The 20,204-nt window shown below is 46.5% G+C and overlaps 2 protein-coding genes across 2 annotated transcripts in view; both read right to left on the bottom strand.

The window, feature by feature from the left end:
* The window catches only part of LOC135974464 (maestro heat-like repeat-containing protein family member 1), a 936,803-nt gene that overhangs the window by 564,977 nt on the left and 351,622 nt on the right, over positions 1-20,204 (bottom strand). The gene's annotated exons all lie outside the window — the stretch shown is intronic.
* LOC101937969 (olfactory receptor 5V1-like) lies at positions 3,164-4,395 on the bottom strand. The gene has a single exon (XM_024111478.2). It carries the CDS (start codon positions 4,393-4,395, stop codon positions 3,457-3,459), a length of 939 nt encoding a protein of 312 aa, XP_023967246.2. The 3' UTR covers positions 3,164-3,456.

Below are 20,204 nucleotides of genomic sequence, written 5' to 3'. Positions count from 1 at the left end.
ATTCTGAACCAATAAATACCTTTTTCCAAAATGTGTGATAAGACTCTAGTCATCAAAGCGGGACTGGACATTTGTATGGCTAACAAGAATAACCAGAGTTTTCATAGGCAATGATGATAATTCCTATTACTCTAAGCAGCAGGTTGTTTTTCTCCAGGGACCAGATAGAGACACAAAGACTCAGACACTCTCAGCTATTCTGCTGCAAAAACAAGACGACCCTGAGTAGATGCTGAGGGCATTAGGGGTCAAACCTCCCCAAACACAATGTGTATCTCCATGCCAGGTAGAGACTGTGTATTGTTACCCCTTTTTGACCCGAGTGGTTAGTCAAAGTTTGGAGCCGTGGGGATGTCCCAGTTGGAAGTAGAAATTGATGGAGTCTGATATTTTCTTTGATCCAATCTTGTTTATTGACAAGGAATGTACAAAGTCCGACTTCTCTGAATGCATGAGGGAACAAGAACAAAAGGAGCAGCTTCTTTGCTTACCTCCCCAAGTCTCGTTAGTCTCCTCGTTTGACCTAAATGCTCGCTTTTTCCAGGCTCGCACTGGGCTACTGCTTGGCTTCCTTGCTTTTTCCCCTGAGGCTCTCTCTCTCTGTTCTGTGTGTTCTCTCTTCTCTCTCACACACACCCGTGCTTAGCCAAACCCTTCAGCCCACTCAGTCAAATTCCTGGGCAGGTTCACATACCTCTTTGTCTTAGGTGGGGGAGGGGGCTTCTGATTAACTCATCCTGACTAGGGTCAGCTCCAGGGTTTTTGCCGCCCCAAGAGGCACAAAAAAAAAAAAAAAAAAGCCGCGATCGCGATTGGCGGCAGTTCAGCCGCACTGCTTTCTTCTTCGGCGGCAATTCGGCCGAAGAGCCGGACGTGCCGCCCCTTTTCTTGGGCCGCCCCAAGCACCTGCTTGCTAAGCTGGTGCCTGGAGCTGGCCCTGATCCTGACAGTTAAGTGAATAGAAGGGTATGTTAACACATCAGTTAGAATAAGTTTTTTAACTCAACCATAACAAGCTTTCGTCCAGCTCATAACGACATTCCTCACCTCAGGGGAGGTTCAGGCTAATCACCCAGGCTTGATCCCACCCTACAACGTCCACACAGCTATTTTTAGCACACTAGCACAAGCCCTGCTAGCACGAGTCTGCCTACCCAGGCTGGGAGGCTCACCTTCAGCTGCCGTGTAGACGTACCCTCAGTGGCTCAACTACTGTCATGCCTTCAATTAGTTCCTGTGTATTCATTTGAATCAGAGTCCTAAGAATTAAAGTACTATTCAATGGGTAGAATTTTCAGAAGTACCAAAGTGACTTCAGACCCTGAGTTCCCCTTTCAGAAGGACCTAAGGATGGGGGAATCTTTGTCTCATTGAAAGTCAATGAGATTTATGCTTCTAAGTGAGCTAGACACTTTTGGAAATTTTACCCAATGTGCATCAGGATGAAAGATGCTGGCACTTTTCATATATGTCATGAGTAGCATTTCCTCCATGCCTACCTGCTGTTTTTTTTACTTGACATTCATTTTGTTGTTGTTCTTGCTGTTCTTGTATCAAAAGAAATCATTCACATCATTTATTTTATTTTGACAGCCATTAATCTGTTTGGGGTCTGACGCACTGGGTCTTAGGGAATGTGTACACTGCAATGTAAGCCTAAACTCAGACTCAGGCTTGAGGATTTCAATCTGACAAATGCACATTCAAAGACCATTCTACACCTATGGAGAAGATAATTTTGCCATGGCCTCTGATCAGGATACCAGATATAAGCCCAGGCAAAAGGGGTACATGGGATCCCATAGAATAACCATGGGAACAGTGATTCCATTTATGACGTTGTCATTTGGAATAGTGTTCCGGCCTGTCCATGAAGGTAGATGCCTGACTGACGGAAAACCCTGGCATCATGAACGCTTCCAGTGCAGCCCACATTGGCTTCCATAAATTGGCCTCTGTGGTCCCCAAGGGCCTGCATACCAATGGAGTAGTACCTTTTGCACTGTATGTACTCCGGCTCCTTGAATACATACAATCATGGCCCCAGTGTAGTGGAGAAACCTCATTTTCTCCAAGCCAGCACTTACTTTGGGGATATTGTTTATGCCCCCACCTTTGGATAAACCACACACCTGACTGCCTCAGAAACCTCAGCCACCACTTTACCTTCCAGTCGACTTTCCAACCCCAAACTGGTTAGCAACCTACTTTTGAACAGGAATGGCTTCTCTCACGTATGTGTTATGGTGCTGAAGGGTCCGGGCAAGCTGCTAACAAGGCTTCAGAAATGTAGCTTTCTTCATGAGGAAGTTCTGGTCATGCCAGGTCTGCATGACAAGGGAGTCCCACCAGTCTGTGCTCGTGGCCCTGCTCCAGAAGCACCGGTCTACACAGGGGGCCTCAGCGGCTCTCCCGAGAGCCATGAGCAGCATCAGCCAGTTTGAGTCTGCCAGGTCTGTATCACCCTCATCCTCCTCCAACAGGTGCCTTCTTCTGCAGGTCAGAAAATGCCCCCAAAACGTCCACCAGCACCTCATGGAAGCTCTGCCCATTGCCTGAAACAGGAGGGAAAGCACAAGCAAAACAAGTGCTTCAAACGCTGACTCCTCCCTGTTGCTGGTTCCGGCTGCTGGGTGCATGCAGACTCAAAAGACAACTTGGCCCGATGCCTTGGCAGGCTGCGATAGCTTCTGGTGAAGTGCCGCGGGATGGACAGTCAGGTTTTCCCACAGGGCACCACAAACAAAGGGCTACAACAGCTACCTGCTGGGGAGGATGCTAGGAAACCTGGCACAGGCTGGTTTGGCTTCGGTCTGCATAGTGCAGCGTAGAAGCCTGAGCACTGGTGTGAGGCCTGGGTCCAGAAATTCTAAACCTAGGCTTAATATTCAGTGTGGACACTCAAGCCTAGGTTTACACCCACCGAGCCTATGCGTTCAAGTCCCACAGAGCCTAGGCTTACATTGCAGTATAGGCACACCCTTACACCCCTTCTACCCATTGCAAGATGACACGTAGTACAACAATGGGAAGACCACTACAATCTTCCCAGATATAAAGTTATGGAGCTTTTGGGAACCCAGGAATCAAGGAGAAAGAAAATATTTGAACAAGCTAATTCCACCCACAGGGATCTGAGGCCAGTGCCAAGTAAAATGTGGCATTTTCTCAACTCAGAGAGAGCAGAGAAATAGATAAAACACATATCCGAAATCTCAAATGTCACTATGTGGAGTGTAGAGCGCAAGACAGTCGGGTTTCCAATTAAGCAAGTATCAGTTTTAGCCATAAATGGGAATGTCATCATCCCAAAACGTAGTATGTCCTCACATTCCCCGAAGCAGTTCCCACTGGCATGAGCAAGGGCCCTACTAGATGTAAACTTTCTTGCTCATTAAGCCAGATGGATTCCTTCACAGATCAGTGACTCCATCTAATTCATTTGAGCAACATATATTAACTGATGACTTTTCTCAGGGCCTCCTTCACCTCCTTGTTTCGCAGGCTGTAGATGAGGGGATTGAGCATGGGAGTCAGGACTGTGTAGAAGACAGAGAACACTTTGTTCAGGGCTCTCAGTGTATTGGTTTTTGGTAGCAGATACACAGTCATTAGGGTCCCATAGAAAACTGTAACCACAATGAGGTGAGAGGAGCAGGTGGAAAATGCCTTTTGCCTCCCGGTGGTGGAAGGGATTCTCAGGATAGTAGCAATGATACAAACATAGGATGTCACAGTTAATAGAAATGGGCAAGGCGAGTCTAGGGAGGCGAGTATGAAACTAACCAGTGTGATCATGCTGGTGTCACTGCAGGAGAGTTTTAGCATTGGAGAAAAATCACAAAAGAAATGGTCAATTTCATTGGGGCCACAGAATGTTAATTGTGACATAAAACACATCATTATTACACAAATTAGAAATCCGCTCATCCAAGACCCCGCTGTTAGCTGGAGAAATAACCTGCCGTTCATCAGGGCTGCATAACGCAAGGGTTTGCATATCGCTAAATACCGATCATAAGACATCGCTGCTAGGAGATAGCATTCTGTTGGTAGCAAATAACAAAAGCAATAAAACTGTGCAAAACAGCCACTGACAGAAATGGTTCTGTCTCCAGTCAGGAGACTGGCCAACATCCTGGGCAGGATGGTGGAGCTGTAGCAGGTCTCCAAGCAGGACAAGTTCCCCAGGAAGTAGTACATGGGGGTGTGAAGGTGCTGATCAGCCACAACTAGCGCTATGATGAGGATGTTCCCGGACATGGTCACAATGTAGATCACTAGGAAAACCAGGAAAAGAAGGATCTGCAGTTCAGGGAGATTCCCGAATCCCAGGAGGATAAATTCTGTGATGACCGTTTGATTGTCCTCTTCTGCTTTCTCTATGAGGTGCATCTAGGTACAAATAAAAATACTAAAACTCAGAAGTGGGACTTTCAAAAGGACAAACTGGGACAACTTAAGCAAATGCAGAAGGACAGCTATCCAGAGGCATCTCTGCGGGGAGGGATAGCTCAGTGGTTTGAGCTTTGGCCTGCTAAACCCAGGGTTGTGAGCTCAGTCCTTGAGGGGGCCACTTAGGAATCTGGGGCAAAAATCAGTACTTGGTCCTGCTAGTGAAGGCAGGGGGCTGGACTCAATGACCTTTCAAGGTCCCTTCCAGTTATAGGAGATGGGATATCTCCATTAATTAATTTATTTAGGCACCCAAAGTTGCAGATAGGCACCTAGTAGGATTTTCAAAAATACTTAGGCAACCAAGGTGCCTTAAGGTCAGATTTATAAAGCTATTTAGGTTCTTCAGCACACAGCATCACAATGCCCAAGCCTAAATCTTATTTTCCCAGATTTAGGCACCAAGGAGTCTACATTCTATTGACAGCTAATGGGATTTAGACTCCTCCATGCCTATATTCTTTTGAAAATGAAATTTAGGATCCTCAATTAGTTAGGCATTGTTGCAACACTGAGCTCAGCAACCCCTAAATAGATTTAAAAATCGGGGCCTGAGGGCTTTGCTGAGTCAGGACCTTAATTCAAGCTATGCAGAGCCACAAAGGGTCTTCTGTTCCTCAAAGGATGCTAGCCACTGGGAAGTTTTATCCCACACTAAAAATCGTCAGCGGAGCTAAGAGAGAGTAAAGGAATGGCTTTAAAAATAATGATCTCACAGCCTTTCCTCACATGAATAAATCCATGAGGTCTAATTCTGATCTCATGAACTGTGTTTTGCAATCTTAAATTCTGAGTACATGTACATCCTATGTATTTTATTTTTAAATAACTGCCTTGCTGTACTGAATATATATATATATATAATTTTATTTTATTTTAATGGGAATTGGGGGTCTACATTCATAAGTGGGATAGACAGAGGAGTAGGTGTGGTTGATCTACCTTGTAATCTCAAAGATCATTGCAAAGAGATGATGCAGTGCTCAATACCTCCTGACAGCTGCTAAGAGCTCTCAGTTGACACTCTCGTCAGTGGAAGAAAGGCTCTGCTGGAGACAACCAGCAGCTACAGGGTCAGGAACATGCACAGATCTTCTGCTTTAGGGGAAAATCCAGAGGGACATTTTAGAAACAACTGAGGAAAGGAGTGAGAATCCATGTGAAAGAGGTGAGTTGTCAGGGAGATAGAAAGACATGCAAGCTCTGTCTAAAGGGCTGGGGGATGGGAGATAAAGGCTCTGGGAATTGCCCTGGGTACTGTTATGCTCACAGGATACAGTTTTCAATATACCAAAGATGCCTTAGAAAGAGAGGGAAAGATACACAGGCAAACAGAGAAACAGACAGACAGGCACAGAGAGACATATGCAGACAGACAGTGAGACATCAGACAGATAGAGGGAGATGTGTGGAACAGCTCTATTTAACATTAGAGCTGACTGGAATTTTTTTCTTCACAGAAATTTTTGACTTTTTGTGAAAAAAAAATTGACAATCAAAATGTTGTGGCTGAAAACTGAAAATTTTCCACCAGAAGCTGAAAGCTTTTGATTTTTGACCCAATATTTTTCAGTTTTTGGCTGAAAAGTTTTTGGGTTTTGTCCAAAAAGTGTTTTTTTAATGAAAACATGCCATTTTCCAGGGAAAGCAGACACTTTTCATGAAAAATTTTCATTTAATTTGAAAACCCAATTTTCCAAAAAAATAAAATAAAAAAAAAACAGTTTTGACAAGAAATTTCCCACAAGCTCTATTTATCAAAAGAAATGTAACACACCTGAAAAGGCAATATAAAAAACCTTCTGTATTGCAGTGGTAGAGAAATAAAGAGACAAATTAGCAATACACTAGATCAGTAATGTGTCACTGTGACCAATTTCACTCAGATGATCACTGAAACACTAAGTCAGCTGAAATGTGTCCGAGTGATCAGTTCACTTAGAGAAGGTGCATCAAGCCACAGCCTGGCCATGAGCCACCTGAGCACAAGGATTTGTTTTCCTTATGGAAGCACAGAGCAGCTGATTTTGCTTGTTACACGGGAAACAATTCTCACCCAGTCACTATATCTCATCCACAGCATAAAAAGGAGCTTGAAGAACAACAGTGGGCTGAAAAGCAAGGGCAAAAATTCATAGAGAGGAATCAAATGCAGGCAATCAAAGAAACACTGAAACACCCTGTCTGGGACAGGATAGAATGGGAAATGTTCAGAAACCAAGAGAGAGAGAGACAGACAGACCAACAGATAGAGCCTTTGTATTTCAATTGTTTTCCTAGTAGTACTCTGCATGGTCTACAGTCCTTAATCAGCCTTGACTCAGTGAAAATTCCCATATACCCAGAACAATGGAAGTTCGTTAGTTACAGACTGAGCAAAAAGTGAATAAAGACCCCCAGGATTTTCCCCAATAATGATTACATTTACTAGGTCTGGTTGGAAGTCCCCCGTCCCCTTCATGAGAATTGTCAACTTTGCATCAAAAACCTGAAAACTGAAAAAATTGTGCTGAAAGTTGCTGAAAACCAGAAGAATTCCATCAGAAACCAAAATATGTTAGGGTTTTCTGAAGAACACTTTTTTTAAAAATGGAGGAAAACAGACACTTTCCATGAAGAACTACATTTAAAAAAAGTAAAAAAAAAAAAGGTTCCGGTGGAAAATTTCCACCCAGCCCTAACATTTACCTTTAGTTGTGAGTATGAAGGAATGATCAATGTACTGGTGTGCGAGGAGTGACCAGTGTACCAATGGGGGCTGGTCTGGGGAATTGTGATGCAGTTTCCACCCTCAATCACTCTCCTGTCTTCATTTTCTTTATGCACTTTCACTCTCTCTGTAAAGACCTGTCCATTTTCTTGATCGGTCTTGTGACCCTGCTTATGCAAAACATTCATTACCCTTTCTCTGGTTATTGTGGGCTTTATAGAAGAAAGCAGCCTCTCCTGGGTGTTGCTGACAGACGAATGACCCTGGAGACTGCTTTTGATGAAAGTAATGTGATGGAGGAATTGTTTATATTTTGCATTTCCAAACAGAGCACTTAACAAGACTAAAGAAAACAACATTCTACACTACAGAGAATTGCACACAGTGATTATTGCATCAAGACCACATCTTCAGGCTGAACTAGCTTACTGGACTCACTCAACTATTTCAGATCTAGGCTGGGATTTGCAGTTCAGTATTAGGCACCCAAGTCCTACTGCATTTCAGTGACCGTCAGGTCTGGTCTACACTACAAACCTATATCAATATAACTACGTCGCTCCGGGGTGTGAAAAATCCACATGCCTCAGTGACGTAGTTATACCAACCTAACCCCGGTATAGACAGCGCTAGGTTGGCAGGAGAGCTTCTCCCGTCGATATAGCTATTGCCTCTTGAGGAGGTGGATTAACTACGCTGACGGGAGAGTTCTCCCTTGTCAACGTAGGAGCATCTTCACTTAAGCGCTACAGTGGCGCAGCTGAATCGGTGCAGCATTTTATGTGTACACCTCCCCTCAGACAGCTAACGCCCACAGGCCTCTCTGAAAATCCCAGCCTGTATTGATAGGAGCACAGACGGTTTCAAGAAAAAGAGAAAACTTAAACATTTTCTAGACTGTCGAGGCTCTTATGTTTTCAGGATTTTTGGTGAAAGGACTCTGAGAATGCTCCATAGTTGCCTTGATAGTCAAAGGCAGACAAATATAATCACCAAAGCACTTTAAGGAGGATAGCCAGATTTTTGTTGACTTCCTCATTTTTGTCCATCCCTTTTCATTTATATTTTCTTATTTAGTGCTTCTTTAGGCCCCTTTTAAAGTCCCAGTTTACAAACCTATTTAGACTCCGTAATTGAAAGTCTTGGCCACAGAATTACTTCCCTTAAAGAAATGTCTGTCTAACAATCCCTGATTGTGTTAATCCATCTCCGGATCTCTCTCTCTCTCCACACCAGTACTCTCTCTCTCTTTCCCTCAAGGCAAGTGCATCAGAAAGAAAAAGAACAAGTTGTGAGCAGAAGGTGTGATTTTTCAGAGAGATAAATGATTAATAGATTCCAAGGCCAGAAGGGACCATGGTGGTCTTCCAGTCTGACCTCATGTATAGTACAGGCCCTAGAACTTCCCCAAAATAATTCCCTGGGCAGATCTTTTAGGAAAAACACCCTTCTTGATTTAAAATTGATCAATGAGGGAGAATCCACCACAAACTTTGTTAAAGTGTTTCAATGGTTAGTTGCCCTCACTATTAAATATTTATGACTTATTTCTAATATTATTTTCAAAATGAAGGCTCAAAAACTAAAAGGAAAATAAGAAAAAAACTTTTTTATTTAATGATTTTTAATAGCTTCAGAGATTTTAGGGCCAGAAGGAACCATTATGCTAGAATATTGGAGGGGGTTCAGAGAAGTGCCACGAGAATGATTGAAGGGTTGGAAAACATGCCTGGTAATGATAGATTGATCTGTATGAGTCTATTTAGCTTAACAGAGAGAAGGTGAAGCGTTGACTGGACCACAGTCTATAAGTACATACATGGGGAACAGAAATTGAATAATTAAAGACTCTTCAATCTAGCAGACAAAGGTGTAACAATAGCCAATGACTGGAAGTTGAAGCTAGACAAATTCAGACTAGAAATAAGGTAGATATTTTTGACAGGGAGGGTAATAAGCCATTGGAACAACTTCCCAAGGGTTGTGGTGGAGTCTCCATCACTGGAAATGTTTAAATCAAATATTTCTACAAGATCTGCTCCAGTTCAATCACAGCTATTGTATTTGAAGTAGTAATTATTTAACGGAAATCCTGTGGCCTGCACAATGAAGGAAGTCAGACTAGATCACAATGGTCCCTTCTGCCCCTTAAATCTATAAATCATCGAATTTGATCCTATTTAGAGCGTATCTGCTAATCAGAGACTCCAATATTGTTATAAAAACTCAAAGAGATGAAGAATGCACCACATTCCATATTACATTGTTCAGAGCAGCTACAATTATGACTTGTGAGATGGAAAAGTTACCTTGAAGTAAGAGAGTTAAGAACCACAAACTATTTAACTTAACACAGAGGAGGTCACAAAACTTAACAAAGAGTTGATTTGGTCAGTGTCTAGCTGTACCTATCTGGGGAGGAGATGTCTGATAGCAGAAGGCTCTTTAATCTCATAGATAAAGGCATAAGAAGAGCCAGTGGCTGGAAGCTGAAGCAAGATAAATACAGACTAGAAAGAAGGCGCACATTTTTAACAGTGAAGGCAACTATCCCCTGGAACAATTTACATAGGGCTGTGGTGGATTCTCCATCACTTGGAGTCTTTTAAATCAAGACCGGAGGTCTCTTTTTAAAAGAATCACTCTAGTTTAATGAAAAGCAATGGGTCTGGTGACGGAATCGTCGGGTAAAATTTCTTTGGCCTTTGCAATGCAGGAGGTCAGACTAGATGATCACAATGGACTTTTTTCACTTTAAAAATCTACAAGCTAACTTTCCCCAGAAAAAAATGGGTTAAAGGGAAAGTGTGACACTTGCAGGGTCGAGTATCTGGTCGACAAGTTTGCAAGCAGGATGTTTGTGAAACCGTGGCCATCTCTCCCTCCAGCTCCCCTGCTCAGCTGAGTAAAAAAAAAACCCACAGTATAAACCACTGTGACCTCCTTGGGGCACAGACCATTCCTTCTGTCTTCTCTGGAAAGAGACAATTTATTATAAATGTTTTTGGATGTTTTTCTACATTTTCAAATATATTAATTTCAAGTACAACACAGAATACAAAGCATACAGAGCTCATTTTATATTATTATGTTTACAAATATTTGCACTGTAAAAAAGTTTTTCTGGACCCTGAGTTGTTGAAGACAGAGGAGAGTATTGTCACACTGTGGCAGCACAGGATTTTCAAGACCACCTGGCTCACTCATGTCATCCCAGTTGACGGGGAAAGAAGGGCTGTCATGCTGCCTGGCGTGGCTGAAGAGCACGGGTACCAACCTCCGGGCAGACTGGTCAGAAGCAGGGCACAACTCCCAAATTGGCTGTGAGTTCTAGACTTAGATTTCACCAACCAAATATCAAGTGGGAAGTCCTCAAGCACTACAACAGCCTTAACATGGATTCACAGACAATCCCCTTGGGCACTCCAGTCTGTCTTGCCACCCAAGTAAGCCTGCCTTTGCCATAAATGGTCCCTTATATCAAAAATCACAATAATATTCAGGGAGCTGACCCCTGGCAGGCACAGACTTGCCTTTCCCATGCTAAGGGGAAGTGTCAGTGGGTGCTGCACAATCCCAGGCACCGCAAGAAACGTCACAGGGACATACAATATAATTAAAAGATGGCAAATTCTGAACCAATAAATACCTTTTTTCCCGATGTGTGATTAGACTGTAGTCATCAAAGCGGGACTGAACATTTGTATAGCTAACAAGAATAACCAGAGTTTTCATAGGTTTCAGAGTAGCAGCCGTGTTAGTCTGTATCCGCAAAAAGAACAGGAGTACTTGTGGCACCTTAGAGACTAACAAATTTATTAGAGCATAAGCTTTCGTGGGCTACAGCCCACTTCTTCATATGCATCCGAAGAAGTGGGCTGTAGTCCACGAAAGTTATGCTCTAATAAATTTGTTAGTCTCTAAGGTGCCACAAGTACTCCTGTTCTTTTTGCAGAGTTTTCATAGGCAATGATGATAATCCCTATTAATCTAAGCAGCAGGTTGTTTTTCTCTAGGAACCAGACAGACACAAACACCCAGCACTCTCAGCTATCCTGCTGCAAAAACAAGATGACCCTAAGTAGATGCTGAGGGCATTAGGCTTCAAACCTCCCCAAACACAATGTGTATCTTCATGCCGGGTAGAGACTGCGTATTGTTACCCCTTTTTGACCCGAGTGGTTAGTCACAGTTTGGAGCCGTGGGGATGTCCCAGTTGGAAGTAGAAATTGGTGGAGTCTGATATTTTCTTTGATCCAATCTTGTTTATTGAAAAGGAATGTACAAAGTCCGACTTCTCTGAATGCATGAGGAACCAAGAACAAAAGGAGCAGCTTCTTTGCTTACCTCCCCTAGTCTCGTTAGTCACCTCGTTCGACCCAAATGCTCGCTTTTTCCAAGCTCGCATTGGGCTACTGCTTGGCTTCCTTGATTTTTTCCCTCAGGCTCCCTCTCTCTCTGTCCTGTGGGTTCTCTCATCTCTCTCTTCTCTCTCACACACACCCATGGTCAGCAAAACACTTCTGCCCACTCAGTCAAATTCCTGGGCAGGTTCACACACCTCTTTTTCTTAGGCGGGAGAGGGTGCTTCTGATTAACTCATCCTGACAGTTATGTGACTAGAAGGGGGTAACTACAAGGTTTTGTCCAGGTGATAATGACATTCCTCACCTCAGGGGAGGCTCAGGCTAGTCACTAGGGTGACCAGACAGCAAATGTGAAAAATTGGAACGGGGCTGGGGGGGTTATAGGAGCCAATATAAGGCTTGGCCCCACCCTACAACGTCCACACAGCTATTTTTAGCACACTAGCACAAGCCCTGCTAGCACGAGTCTGCCTACCCAGGCTGAGAGGCTCACCTTCAGCTGCCGTGTAGACATACCCTCAGTGGCTCAACTACTGTCATGCCTTCAATTAGTTCCTGTGTATTCATTTGTATCAGAGGCGTAAGGATTAAAGTACTATTCAATGGGTAGAATTTTCAAAATCACCAAAGTGACTTCAAAGCCTGAGTTCCCCTTTCAGAAGGACCTAAGATTGGGGGAATCTGTGTCTCATTAAAAGTCAATGAGATTTATGATTCTAAGTGAGCTAGACACTTTTGGAAATTTTACCCAATGTGCTTCAGGATGAAAGATGCTGGCACTTTTCAAATATGCCAGGAGTACCATTTCCTCCACACCTACCTGCTGCTTTTTTATTTGACATTGATTTTGTTGTTGCTGTTGTAGCAAAGAGGTTGTGTCAACAGAAATCACTCGCATCATTTATTTTATTTTGATAACCACTAATCTGTTTTGGGTCTGACGCACTGGGTCTTAGGGAATGTGTACACTGCAATGTAAACCCAAACTCAGACTCAGGCTTGAGGATTTCAATCTGACAAACGCACATTCAACCACCATTCTACACCTGCAGGAAATATAATTAAGCCTTCTTTTGCCATGGACTCTGATCAGGATACTGTTTCATAAGCCCAGGCAAAAGGGGGTACATGGGATCCCCTAGAATAACCATGGGAACTGTGATTCCATATATGACATTGTCATTTGGAATAGTGTTCTGGCCTGTCCATGAAGGTAGACGCCTGACTGACAGAAAACCCTGGTATCATGAACTTTTCCAGGGCAGCCCACGTTGGCGTCCATAACTTGGCCTCTGTGGTCCCCAAGCGCCTGAATACCCATGGAGTAGAACCTTTTGCAGTGTATGTACTCCGGCTGCTTGAGTGCATACAATCATGGCCCCAGTACAGTGGGGAAACCTCATTTTTCCAAGCCAGCACTTACTTTGGGGATATTGTTTATGCCCCCACCTTTGGATAAACCACACACCTGACTGCCTCAGAAACCTCAGCCATCGCTTTACCTTCCAGTCGACTTTCCAACCCCAAACTGGTTAGCAACGGACCTGTAGAACTCCGGGGTATAGCCATAGGCGTGCACAGCACATTTCATTAGGGTGTGCACCCAGGGAATTTTTTTTTTAAAGGCGAACATCATAAAGGTTGGGGTGTGGGAGGGAGTGTGGGGTGTGAGAGGGGGCGCTGTGTGCAGGAAGGGGCTCAGGGCAAGGGATTGGGGCAGAGGAGGGGTGTGGGGTGTATGGGGGGCTCAGGGAAGGGGGTTGGGGTGCAGGAGGGGTGCGGAGTGCAGGAGGGGGCTCAGGGCAGGGGATTGGGGTACAGGGTGTGGTAGGGGACTCAGGGCAGGAGGTTGAGGGGCAGGAGGGGGCTCAGGGCAGGGGGTTGCAGGGTAAGGTGCAGACAGGGGGCTCAGGGCAGGGAGTTGTGGAGCAGGGGGTTGGGGTGCGAAGTGCAGGCAGGGAGCTCAGGGCAGGGAGTTGTGGGGCAGGGGGTTGGGGTGCAAGGTGCAGGCAGGCGGCTCAGGGCAGGGAGTTGGGGTGCAGGAGGGTAGGCTGTTTGCAGGCAGACCCGGGGCAGGGGATCTGGGCTCCCCCATCCCGGCAGGCAGGCTCAGGGGCCGGGTTGGGCGCTTGGGGCCAGGCCAGGCAGAGGCAGCCGGGGTGGATCGCAGAGGGGCCGGGCTGCTCCCAGGGCTGGACTCAAGGCCGAGGGTGCCTGGCCAGAGCCACCGAACAGCGCCAGGGAGCTGAGCTTGCAGCCGGGCTGCGGGGGGGCCTGTGGGCCAGGCTCGCCCCCTGCTCCGGGCCTGCTGGATCCCAGGCCCCACTTAAGGTGGGCTGGGCTCAGGGGCGGCCTGATCCCCCCGGGTGGTGCCCGGGCCCCCGGCCAGTGCAGGGAGCCACAGGCGGGTTTGGGGCCCTAGGCGCTGGAGGGGGGCAGCTGCCTGGGGGGGGCGGGCTGTGGCAGCACTCCCGCGGGCCACCTTAAGCGGCTGTGTTGGTGCTGCCGGGTGGGAGGCTGCCAGGGAGCACATGGGGCTGTTAAAGCAGCCAGCCCGCCCTGGGGAAGGGGAGCCCAACTCAACAGGGTGCAGGCCGGGGGCTCAGGGCAGGGAGGGGGGGTGCAGAAGGGGTTCGGGGTTCGGCCCGGCCCGCCGCCGCTTACCCGCAGCAGCGCGCTCCTGCCTGCCAGGGCCCCATGCTGTGCCACTCACAACATCCCCGCGCAGCCCCAGGGGAGGGGAGGGGCGGCACAGGACTCTTCACACTGCCCTTGCCACACCTCCAGGTACCTCCCCTGAAGCTCCCATTGGCCGCGGTTCCCCGTTCCCGGCCAATGGGAGCTTTGGGAGGCTGTGCCTGGAGCAACCCCCTGGCCCCAGAGACATGGTGCCCTGGCGGCTGTTTCTGAAAGCAGCGCGGGGCCTGCGGCACCACGGGGGGCAAATCCCGTGGGCCGGATCCAAAGCCCTGAGGGGCCAGATCCGGATCCGGCCCATGGCCATTAGGGTATGCCCGGGCACACCCGGCACACCCCGTGCGCATGCCTATGGGTATAGCAACCTACTTTTGACCAGGAATGACTTCCCTCACAATGTAATGGAGTCCATAATATCTGTGAGAGTAAGGGAGAGATGTTTATGGCAGGTTGGGAGGCTGAGGCAAATCACCTGGCATCCGATTTTGAGCAGCCAGGCAAGGTTCGCTGCGCATCAGAGAGGCTTTGGAAACCAGTTTCATGACTGGCCAGGCTTCAGTGTGACAGTTGTGTGTGTTTCTCCTTGATGCAAACCCACCCTCTTTGTTGATTTTAATTCCCTGTAAGCCAACCACCCTCCCCCATTCAAAATAAAGTAACTATTGTTTTGAACCCATGCATTCTTTCTTTATTTAAAAAAAAAATGAGATAACGGACAAGGTAGGTGGGATGGGGGAGGAGGGAAGGACAAGGCCAGATTGCTTATTGTAGCCACACTAAAAATCAAACTCTTTGAATGACAGCCTTCTGTTGCTTGGGCCATCCTCTGGAGTGGAGTGGCTGGGTGCCCGCAGCCACGGTCCCCCCACCCCCGCATTCTTGGGCATATGGGTGAGGAGGCTATGGAACATGGGGAGGAGGGGAGACAGTTTTACAGTGGATGAAGGGGGGGTCTGTGCTCTTGTTGGCTTTCCTGCAGCTCCAACAGATGCTTCATCATGTCCGTTTGCTCCCCCATTACCCTCAGCATCGGGTCCTGCCTCCGCTCTTTGAGCTCACTTAATCCTTTCCTGGCCTCTGCCACTGAATGCCTCCATGCATTAAGCTGTGCCCTATCAGTGTGGGAGGACTGCATGAGCTCGGAAAACATGTCATGGCGAGTGCATTTTTTTCGCCTTCTAATCTGCGATAACCTCAGAGACGGAGATGATAGGGGGAGCGTAGAAACATCCTACTCTCTACGATTCTGGGGGGACTGCATGGTCACCTGTGCTGCTGTGTGCTTCTGAGTAAGCCACAGTGCCCAAACAGGAAATGAAATTCAAAAGTTCCCGGGGCTTTTCCTGTGTACCTGGCTAGTGCATCAGAGTTCAAAGTGCTGCCCAGAGCAGTCACAATGGAGCACTCTGGGATAGCTCCCTGAGGCCAATACCGTCGATTTACATCTGCACTACCCCAGATTCGACCCAGCAAGATCGATTTTAGCACTACTCCCATCATCGGGGAGGAGTACAGAAGTTGATTTTAAGAGCCTTTTAGGTCAACGGAATGGGTTTGGTTGTGTGAATGCAGTAATTTTTAAATCAACCTAACGGGGCTAAATTCAACCTAACAACCTAACCCCGTAGTGTAGACCAGGGCTCTGTATAATTCATGACTGACTTAGAGAACATTCATGCAATTTAACTGGGTGTGGGTCTCCACAAACTGATGGCTGAGTGATCACAGCACTTGGAGGGGTTTGCTGCTTGTCACTGGCATAGTGTTGTGAGAGACAGCCCAGGCTGGAGAGTTAAGGGGACACAGCGGTCCCACACCTCCAGGTTGTACCCTGGGGATCCCATCACACAAGGCGGGTCAGGGAATATCTTTTATTGGACCATCTTCTGCTGGTGAGAGACTCAAGCTTATACAGAAGAGCTCTTCTTCAGGACTGGGAAATGTACTCAGTGTGTCAGCTAAATACAAGGTGGAACAGATTGTTTAGTATAAGTAGTTAACATATTTCAAGGGACTGCAATAGAGTGAACTCTTTGTGAAAAGTGTTCACCCAGAGGCGATACAGTGTTTGTCTTTTATCATTTTTCTGTGTCGGTTCATTTGAGAGCATAGTGATTGTCTGGTTTTACTCACATAGCTGTTGCCTGGACATTTGATTCACTGGATGAAGTACACCACATGTCGTGATAGGCACATGTAGGACTCATGGATCTTGAAATGTGTATTGGGGAGAGTATTGCTCATTGTAGCAGTGGAGATATGTCTGCTGCTTTTGCATCTGTTGTTCTGGCAGGATATGATGCTTTGAGTTGGTGTGTCCTGATCTGTGGGGAACTTGCTTCCAATGATAAGCTTGTAAAGGATGGGGGGTTGTTTGAAAGCCAGAAGTGGGGGTTCAGGAAAGATTTCTTTCAGCATAAGATCCCCATCAAGTGTGGTTTGTAATTGTTTAATGATACTTTTCACACAGCGATCACTCTACATCTGGCCTGTCAGTCCTCATTCTCAAAAGAAATCTGCAAAATCCCGTCAAAAGTTGAGCCTGGGAACTTAAATTCATAACTTTGCAAGACACTAAAAATCATGAACTGAATAGATACCCTAGATTTATGGCTTATTACAACAAATGGTAACCAACTAACACCAACGCCCCCCCCCCCACACACACACACACTCACACAGACACAGCTGCCTTCCCCCCCCCCCATGATTGGAGGGGTGTTAATGGGCCATTTCAACTTGAATGGTCCCTTGAAATGTGTGTTAAGTACTTATGATAATCTGTTCCACCTTGTACTTAGCTGTGACACTGAGTACATTCCGCAGACTGAAGAAGAGTTCTGTGTAAGCTCAAAAGTTTATGTCTCTCACTGACAGAAGTTGGTCCAATCAAAGATATCACCTCACCCTCCTTGACTCTCTCTCTCTCTCTCTCAAAAAAAATGTTCTGTTGTTTTCAGTTTTCTGTCAAAACGTTAAAATCTTTGGAGGTGGTTTGCACTGTGCTCCTTTCTACTCAGCTGAGGAAAGAGAAAGGGATCCAGACTCACAATCACACCCCCCGACCCCCCCCTCCCCGCCCATGCGCACACACCTCCTCTCCACCCTGCAAGACTCACACTTCCCCGTTAACCCACTTTTCCTGCTGGGAGAGGAGCTCCTACATACATAGATTTTGAGGTGAAAAAAATTCATTCTGATCATTTTAGTCACATCTCCTGCATAGCAGAGGCCGGAGCATTCCAGCCGTAATTCCCCTCTCAGGATCATCGCCCTAGGGGGCTGCTGAAGATACCCTTTGGGGGAGCTCAGTGAAACTGTCAGGCCCCACTCTCCAGTGTGGGGGTCGCTGTCTCTATCCCAGCCTGGTGTGGAGATGAGGCCCCAGCAAGGAGGGGAGGGGGGTTGGAGAGCCAGCCTGCCCCACGCTCACCCTACAGCAGCGTGTCCCTTCACATAAAACAAGAACCAGGGGTCACCCAATGAAATTAATAGGCAGCAGATTTAACGCACACATACGGAACTTCTTCACACAACGCATAGTCAGCCTGTGGAACTCATTGTCAGGGGATGTTGAGAAGGCCAAAAGTATAAGTGGGTTCAAAAAAGAATTAGGTCACTTTATGGAGGATAGATCTATTGATGTTTATAAGCCAAGATGCTCTGGGTGTCCATAAACCTCCGCCTGTCCGAAGCTGGGACTTGATGACAGGGGATGGATCACTCAATAATGTCCCTGTTGTTCATTTCCTCTGAAGCATCTGACACCGGCCACTGCCAGACACAGGACACTGGGCTACATGGACCAGACTGGTCATTCTTGTGATGTTACACTGTTTAAACAAGTAACACAGCATCAATTCCCCTATGGAGGGAATCCAGACAATCACTGGCAGCAGTCCCAAGGGAGATCCCAACAGCAGTGACAAGGGCTAGGGGCTGGCTGCTTTCAATGATAAACCCTGCAAGAATGCAGAGCAGGAGACATTAAGGGTTTGTGTGATGCCAACAATCAACCCAGGCAGCGAGAGATGCCCATCCCAGCAGCCAAAGGCAGGTGTCTAGTCTGCCCACGAATTGAGACAAGAAGACTGACTGACACCAGACCCAGTCACTGGTGATGGGGAGCTCGCTGCTTCATGTGGAGGTTTGAAGGTAAATGTCACTAGCCTCGGGGCAAATCCTCAGGTCCTTGCTCATATGCAACCCTTTCTCTGAGACACCAACCTTGGACAGTGTCCTGAAACGCTGGGAGCTCTGCCGGAGTAAGGACTTCAGGGTGGGTTTATTTGTGGTTCACAGCTAGAAAAACCAATGAATCAGAAAGGAGACCCAGCTATCATCTCTGCCATTACACATCCCTCTGTCTGTCCTCCCCTCACCCTTTTGCTCGCTGGCTGGATCTCCCCCTCTCTCTCTCTCTCCCTGACACATCATTGTTTTCTCAGGGACCGTGGCCTTCAGTTTCTGAACTACTTATCAGCTGCCACTACAGACTTTTCTGGGGGGCAGATACCTATGCACCATCCCAGCCCAACCCTCAGATGCTTCATGTCTACTGCTGAGTATCTCCTCCCTGGACTTCCGTGGGACTTGAGGGCCCTCAGCATTTCTTGGGCAGTATTGAGCACCCCACAGAAAAAGGGTGTACGTTAGAAATGCACTGAATGGAGACCGGATTCCTTACAGATTAGGAAACAGCGACACTTGTGTCCTGTCACAAACTTTGTCCAAGCATTCACTGCTCTACCTTAATTTTTTTTCCAGAGGATGGGTACTAGGCACCAGCCTATGACTTAGAAGACCTGGGGTCTCTTCTCTGATCAGCCACAGCCTCTCTGTATGACCTTAGGAAAGTCACTCGTAGTCAATAATTGATAGTTATCATTAATCAATAATAGCTTGTAATTCATTATAAGCAGTTTCAGTGTTTCTGAACTAGTCACTAATGGGATATGAATGAGAGGAATCTGAGTATGCATCTGCTCCAAGGGGTCATTTCATTTGTGCTTTGGGCATGGCCATGGGCAGAGTCACTTTCCCATCTGTGCTGTTGGTCATTGTCACGCCCTCGTTGCAGGCACTGACATGGTGCAATCTCATTCCTGCCCTTCTCCGTGGAAGCTCGTGTGTCTGACCCTCACCCCCATCACATTGTTAAGCAGGAGCTCAGACTACAGTGGACAAGTCAATCAACTTCAGCTCCCAGCACGATGCTGCGGGGCGAGGGCTGATGCGATCCGTGGCTGTATAAACAGGGGAGCAGGGAGGCGATTTCACCTCTGTAAAGAGCACTGGTAACACCGATTCTGCCAAATTAAGTTAGAAGGGAGCATTGCACAACTTAAAATGAGCATGTTCCCTAATTGATCAGCAACGTAACAACGAAACAATGTTAACCAGGATGACTTTAAGTGAGAAATTACTATATTGGTTTTAATTCGCTTTGCAAGGTCCAATTCTGCTTGGCTTTTGACAGTTTTCACTTTATCCCTACACTTTCTGACCTCCATGAGGTAGCTTTCCTTGCACAACCATCATTTCTTCCATTCCTTGCAGACTTTCTGCTTTTTTTAATCACCTGTTTGAGAAGCTTGCTCATTCGGGCTGGTCTGCAACCCTTCCCTACAATTTTTTTCCCCTTCCTTGTCATGCCTGCTTCAGATAGCTTCTGCATCTTCAACAAAGTAATTCCAAGCCTCCTTCACATTCAGATCCTGAAGTTCTTCGCGCCAGTCCACTTCCAAAATATTTCCCTTAATTTTTTTAATTAGCCCTTTTGAAATCAGGCACCCTAGTTGCAGATCTAGTTTTGTTTATCCTTCCATTCAGTTTAAACTCAATTAGCTCATGATCACTCGAACTAATGTTGTACCCTACAACCAGATCTTCTATGAGGTCCTCATTGCTCACCAATACCAGATCACAAATGGCATCACCTCTTCTTCATTCCAAAACTATTTGGTGAAGAAATC

The sequence above is a fragment of the Chrysemys picta genome, chromosome 12, assembly GCF_011386835.1.
Source record: "Chrysemys picta bellii isolate R12L10 chromosome 12, ASM1138683v2, whole genome shotgun sequence".
Taxonomy (NCBI): Eukaryota; Metazoa; Chordata; order Testudines; family Emydidae; genus Chrysemys; species Chrysemys picta.
The sequence above is the reverse complement of the archived record's forward strand: the minus strand, read 5'-3'. Positions and strand labels throughout refer to the sequence as shown.